General features: G+C 57.2%; 1 protein-coding gene across 1 annotated transcript in view; it reads left to right on the forward strand.

Annotated features, from left to right (window-relative positions):
- Positions 1 to 1,121: 1,121 nt before the first annotated feature.
- The window catches only part of LOC104506357 (endothelin B receptor-like), a 5,599-nt gene continuing 844 nt past the window's right edge, over positions 1,122 to 5,876 (forward strand). The window contains exons 1-6 of the mRNA XM_010147283.1: positions 1,122 to 1,631; positions 3,093 to 3,205; positions 3,445 to 3,649; positions 4,293 to 4,442; positions 5,175 to 5,308; positions 5,582 to 5,690. Of these exons, the coding sequence (XP_010145585.1) occupies positions 1,185 to 1,631; positions 3,093 to 3,205; positions 3,445 to 3,649; positions 4,293 to 4,442; positions 5,175 to 5,308; positions 5,582 to 5,690 (1,158 nt within the window). The 5' untranslated portion in view covers positions 1,122 to 1,184. The remainder of the gene's footprint in view (positions 1,632 to 3,092; positions 3,206 to 3,444; positions 3,650 to 4,292; positions 4,443 to 5,174; positions 5,309 to 5,581; positions 5,691 to 5,876) is intronic.

The raw sequence follows: 5,876 nt of genomic DNA on the forward strand, positions 1-5,876 counted from the left end.
CCGACCAGGAGACCCAAGATCTGTCCCTGCCTGGGGCACAGACAGTGCTGGGGCACAGACTGGCAGGGTGCTGACACCTCCCGCCCCCTTTCCGGGCTCTATTCCCACTGGTGAATGTGTCTGGATCATCCCGAAGCCCCTTCCACAAGCTCACATCATGCCAGGACAGTGCTACAGCCATCCTCGGCTTTCCCATGCACAGTCCTGCCTGAAAGCGCTTGTCTGCAAAGCAGAACCCACTCCGGTGATATTTATTAGGGGTGCTGCAACCTTGGTGAGCTTGAGAGACCTTTTCCTGTGCTCAGCAGTCAGAACTGCAAACAGCACAGGCAGATTTATATCCCCGAGTATGGAGTCAAATGTGCACAGTGGATTTGGAGAGGAAGCGGTTCACTTAACGGCACTAAGGATGGGGAAGGAGGGGCTGTTCTCCTCGCACATAAATTGGAATAAGATGTCAGGTATCAATACAGCATTTCTGGAAAAGCCCTTGTAGTGTTTTCCCATCATGGTTCCCAGCAGGACTGTGCTCAGCCTTTTCGCTGTGCCCTGAAGGATGGCGCAGAGCAGCCCGTGGGATCCGCTGGCGAGTGGGACGTCAGCGCGGCTCCAGTTCTCCCACGGCACGAACGGGAATGAAAGGTCGGCTGGGGCTGTGGACCCCACGACGGGGTCTGCAGAATTGCCCCAATGTGCAGGCGTCGACAGAGCAGGCGCCCCAAAACTGCGACTTCAAACAGTCAGAAACCGAAGGAGACGTGGGGTGGGCGTAAGAGGCTGTGCTGGGCAGAGAAGTCGGATTTTTGGGGTGAGCAGCACGACCAGCCTCAGAGGGTGCAGTAACTCCTATCTGAGGAGGGGCAGGTGCCCTCAATTGCTGCAATTCTGTGTAAGAGGTGTAGGATACTGCTTGTTTTCCTCTCGGTTTGTGTTTCTGAACAGGCATGGTTAATTTTAACTCACAGGGGTCAGCTGCTCTGGCCGGCTGGGGTCTAATCTGGCGTTATTTCTGGTCACTAGGATGATGGAGTTTCTCCAGCTTTTATTCTGTCTCGCCTCGTGCCTCCTTCCTCTCCTAACCGAGTTCTCTCCTTTGCCCCTTTCTCCACCTGCAAATCCAACCCAGACCCACGCGAGGACATCCCACGAGGACTTCTGCACCCAGCTTTGCCGTTCGGTCCTCAATGGCGAGAGTCCCGGCTCCCACCCTAGCCATTTTCCTGGCTTGCCTCTTCTCCGGGGCGCTCAGCCAGACCCCGAGGGCTTTCCAGGACAGCACCGTCCCCTTTGAGGTGCTTACCCAGGAGCAGGCTTACGGTCTGGTCCAGCCGAGCCTGCTCCAGGATGCCAAGCCGTTGAACCACTCAGAGAGCCTCCCCCGGAGCACGGGCTCCGAGCCACCGCTGCTGCCCGTGTGCGTGAAGCCTGCAGACATCAGACACATCTTCAAGTACATCAACACCATCGTGTCCTGCACCATCTTCGTAGTAGGGATCATTGGGAACTCCACGCTCCTGAGGATCATTTACAAGAACAAGTGCATGAGGAATGGGCCAAACGTCCTCATTGCCAGTTTGGCGCTCGGGGACCTTCTCTACATCCTCATCGGTCTGCCCATCAACGTCTATAAGGTAGGCTCCCCGCGGCACGAGCGCTGCAGCCCCTGGAGATTGCAGGGAGGGTGTCTGCTCCCACCTCCCTCGGTTCCCCAGGGAATATCTCTCCTCTGCCCGCTACTGCAGGCTCCGTTTCTGCAAGGGGAATGGTCTTCCCCTTCCCGTGCACTGGGGCAGATGGGGCAGCAGACCCGAGACCCCCGTTAAGAGCAGAAGGTGCATGAGGACACCGGGGAGGTGTGTCTGGGCTATGGCAGCTCCTTCTCGCCCGCTACTTGAGCCAGGTTTTGGTGGGCTGCAGCCAGAGGTTTCTGGGAAGGGTTGGAAGGGATGCCACGGGGTGAAGGACCCGGAGCGCAGCTGGATTTGTTTGTCACAGGGAAGCTTTAGCCTGAAAAGTGGAAACTGAGTGCCAGGGGGGTTTTGGATTGAGCAGGTTGGGTGGCAGGGGGAGAAGGCAGAGAAATTGGAAGCAGGAAGAAGATGGATATAATCTGACAGTGAGAACAACCAGATTTGGCTGGCAGAGGGTCTCAAATTGCTGTGAACAGATGCACTTGAAGTGAAAATGGATTCAAAACCATAAAAGTGTTTTTAACTAAAAACAAATGTTTTCCATGAGCCGGATGATTCTCACTGTTACAAGAATACAGATTTAGAAGGGACATCAGGAAGGAATTCTCCCCGCAGAGGGGGGCGCACTGGGACAGGTTCCCAGAGAAGCTGTGGATGCCCCATCCCTGGGAGTGTCCAAGGCCAGGCTGGATGAGGCTTGGAGCAACCTGGGCTATGGAAGGTGTCCCTGCCCGTGGCAGGGGGTGGGACTGGCAGGCTTTAAGGTCCCTTCCAACCCAAACCTTTCTGTGATCCATGTTGAGGGTTTCACTCATGTGGAAGAAAAGAGTAGCTTGGGGCCAGCAGAACTGAGCTGGGGGAGGGTTGCCCCCTTCACCCGCGGGGTATGGACCATCACTTCTCCCACCCTTTGCTTTGAAGAAAGTACAATTTGTTCTGCCCAGGAGGGGAGAGACAGACTGGGGAACTGTGGTAGAGGGTCAGAGCATGGTGAGGGCTTAAGACTACGTGGCTTTGAGAGCCACCTGGAAGAAGCTGTCCTTGCTGGATTTTGGCTGTTTCAGAGGATGACACCCATTTTCCCTCTGAAAGCAACCCAAAGCCCATTGTGGCGTTTAGGAATCAGACCCAAAACCACCCAAATTCTGGAGTCAGGACCTGGTGTCTGGACCATGCTTCCATCCACCTGACAACTCATCTCACACTGAGCCCTTTGGGTAACGAGTGGTTCCCAGTACAACATAAAATTCCGGAGCGCGCACCCTGCGTAACCCCATGGAGGTAACCCCCGAGTGCCTCCAGCTGCTCTCTGTGGGCGTCTCACATCCCGTGGGGAAGCACCTGCTCTTTCGGGAAGCCAGATGCCCGACGCAGCCTGCTAACCCTGCCGTTCTTCCCCAGCTCTTGGCAAAGGACTGGCCCTTCGGCGTGCAGGTGTGCAAGCTGGTCCCCTTCATCCAAAAAGCCTCAGTGGGCATCACGGTCCTCAGCCTTTGTGCTCTCAGCATCGACAGGTAAGAAAACGTGTGCGGCTGCGCTGCCCAGCCTGGCCCGTGTTTGACTAGAGCCCACCCACACTCACCCACGGAGCCCCCCTTCCTGATCTTTCCCATTCCACTGAAGGGGAAGGGCCAGGGGTGGGGGAGGAAGGAATAAGGGACAGGACTTTGGGGACGACTCTAACCTGCGCCTCCTCAGCCCCTTCCTGACGGTCGCTTTTCTCACCCCTGCTGCGTTCCCTTGCGTTGGGCAGGTACCGAGCAGTGGCATCCTGGAGTCGGATCCAGGGGATAGGGATCCCCATGTGGAAGGCAGTGGAGGTGATGCTGATCTGGGCAGTGGCCATTGTGCTCGCGGTCCCCGAAGCTATCGCCTTCGACATGGTGGAGCTCAGCTACTGGGAACGACACATGTGGGTGTGCATGCTCGCCTCCGAACAGAAATCCAGCTTCATGATGGTACGTACTCTGTCCCACCCCAGCTGCAGGGAGAGGGAGACAGGCAACCCGGGCACCCCCCCTCCTCCCTCAGAGGATTAGGTGCTTCTCTTGTAGCCAAGGGCGAACACAGGGAGAGCGATATCAAAGCACAGCAGTGACATGGGACACGCTTTGAATGAGGGGCCAGAAAACAGGCTTAAGCTGCGCCGTGCCTTCACCACCCACATCAGAAGGTCATGGCACAGCTTGGGAAGCTTCAGAACCTGCCTTGCTGGCCCAGCAGGCCAAGAAGCATCCCCACAAGCAGTCTGCACGCTGACCTTTATCACAGGGTCGGCTAAGGGTGAGCAAGGCAATGCAGATCCTTACAAAGCACCAGCGTTTACCCCACTGGAGCTGCCTAATAAGCTCTTGCCTCTGTTTCCTGCACAGGAGTGGTAGGTTGGACGGACCGACAGCCAGACCTAAACCAGCCTTCTTTAGCCTAAACTTTTGCAGCAGGCTCGGGGGAAGATAATCCCACGTGCATTTAGCACCGGAGCTGTTACACTTTCACGTCTCACAAGTGTCTGAGAGGCCAGCACCTCAGGGACCGGGTTGGTTCATGCTCCTCCCTCTCCCTGTTGCCCATTTTCCCATTGCTCTCTCTTTTTCCACGCAGTTCTACCGTGATGTGAAGGACTGGTGGCTGTTTGGCTTCTATTTCTGCCTCCCCTTGGTATGCACTGGCATCTTCTACACCCTCATGTCATGCGAGATGCTGAGCAAGAGAAATGGCATGCGGATTGCTCTGAACGACCACATGAAACGGGTAAGAAAACCGGGAAAGCAGAAAACTGGTATTCTGCAAACAGGAGGGAGCGCTGTCGAAGGGGAGAATGCGGACCTGGCCCCGTGAGGGACAGGCATGCGCTGAGTGCCACGGGGCCCAGCGGGTAGTGGCACACTGACACAGGTACATGGATTAGACCTGGGAGAGGAGCTTTCAGCTCCACAATTCCCAGTCTCAGGGACAACCAAACCCAACGGCAACGGACCAGCTCCATTTTCCATTTCTCATGGTCAGTTATGTCTGTGTCAGCCCAGGTCACACCAAACCGGACCAAATGCCCAAAGTGCCACATCACAGACAAGGCCTGCCGGGAAAAGAATAGTCCACTGTCCCCTCCCACGCTTTGCAGGATGATCCCTTGAGGCAGACCAGCTCCTTGTCACAATAACCCAGTGTGAAGGGCGGATGGATGTGGTCCCCGTGTCCCAGGGAGTATCACGCCAGCAGCGTCACCAGGAGCAATGGTGGGAAGGGGTGGGAAGGAGGCCGGTACCCCACCTCTTTCTGCAGCCTGGATCTCAGCGTCCTCGTGGGGCAGGAGTTGGGACCTGCAGGTTGTGCTCTGGGCTCAAAAGGGGTGCGCAGCCCCCACCACGTTACAGAAACTACTTGAAGGGCCCTTGCACAGCACGGGGAGACGGTGCTTTGCTCCACCCGCTCCCCAGCGCTCAGCCAGACCATCCCTTCCCCCTGCCCATCCCCTCTCCGCAGCGCCGGGAGGTGGCCAAGACGGTGTTCTGCCTCGTGGTGATCTTCGCTCTCTGCTGGCTGCCCCTCCACCTCAGCCGCATCCTCAAGAAGACCATCTACGACCAGACGGACCCCAACAGATGTGAACTGCTCAGGTAGGGGCATCGGCAGGAGGGCACCGTGCCGGGAGCCCCTGCGAGACTTTGGAGTGGCCTTCCCAACCCCTTGTTCCTCTAGCTCCCGTCCACGCGGCACTGCTCCCCTGCCCGGCCCAGAGGGAGGGTGTGGGGGCCGTAAGAAGAGAAGTTAGATTCTGAAGTGGCTCTAGAAAGCTAGGGGTGAGAGGTCCCCGGGGCAGAGAAGCAGCCCCCGCATCACACTCAGTAGCTTCCAACACATCCACCCTCTTCTCTCCCCTCCTGCCTCAGTTTCCTCCTGGTGATGGATTACTTCGGGATCAACATGGCCTCGCTCAATTCCTGCATCAACCCTGTGGCTCTCTACTTCGTCAGTCGGAAATTCAAGAACTGCTTCCAGGTAGGATCGATCCCTCCAGAGCTTTTGGCTACGGGGACGGTTCCCAGAGACTGGTCCCAGGGGCACAAGCTCCCACAGAGCAGGCGGGTGCACCCCCATTGCCGTGGATTTCTGCGCTTCCGAGGCGAGAGGGAAAGTGGAGCGTGGTTTGGCAAAGCCAACAAGCAGCGGCAGAGACGGGGCTGG

The sequence above is a fragment of the Eurypyga helias genome, unplaced genomic scaffold (assembly GCF_000690775.1).
Source record: "Eurypyga helias isolate BGI_N326 unplaced genomic scaffold, ASM69077v1 scaffold20982, whole genome shotgun sequence".
Lineage (NCBI taxonomy): Eukaryota > Metazoa > Chordata > Aves > Eurypygiformes > Eurypygidae > Eurypyga > Eurypyga helias.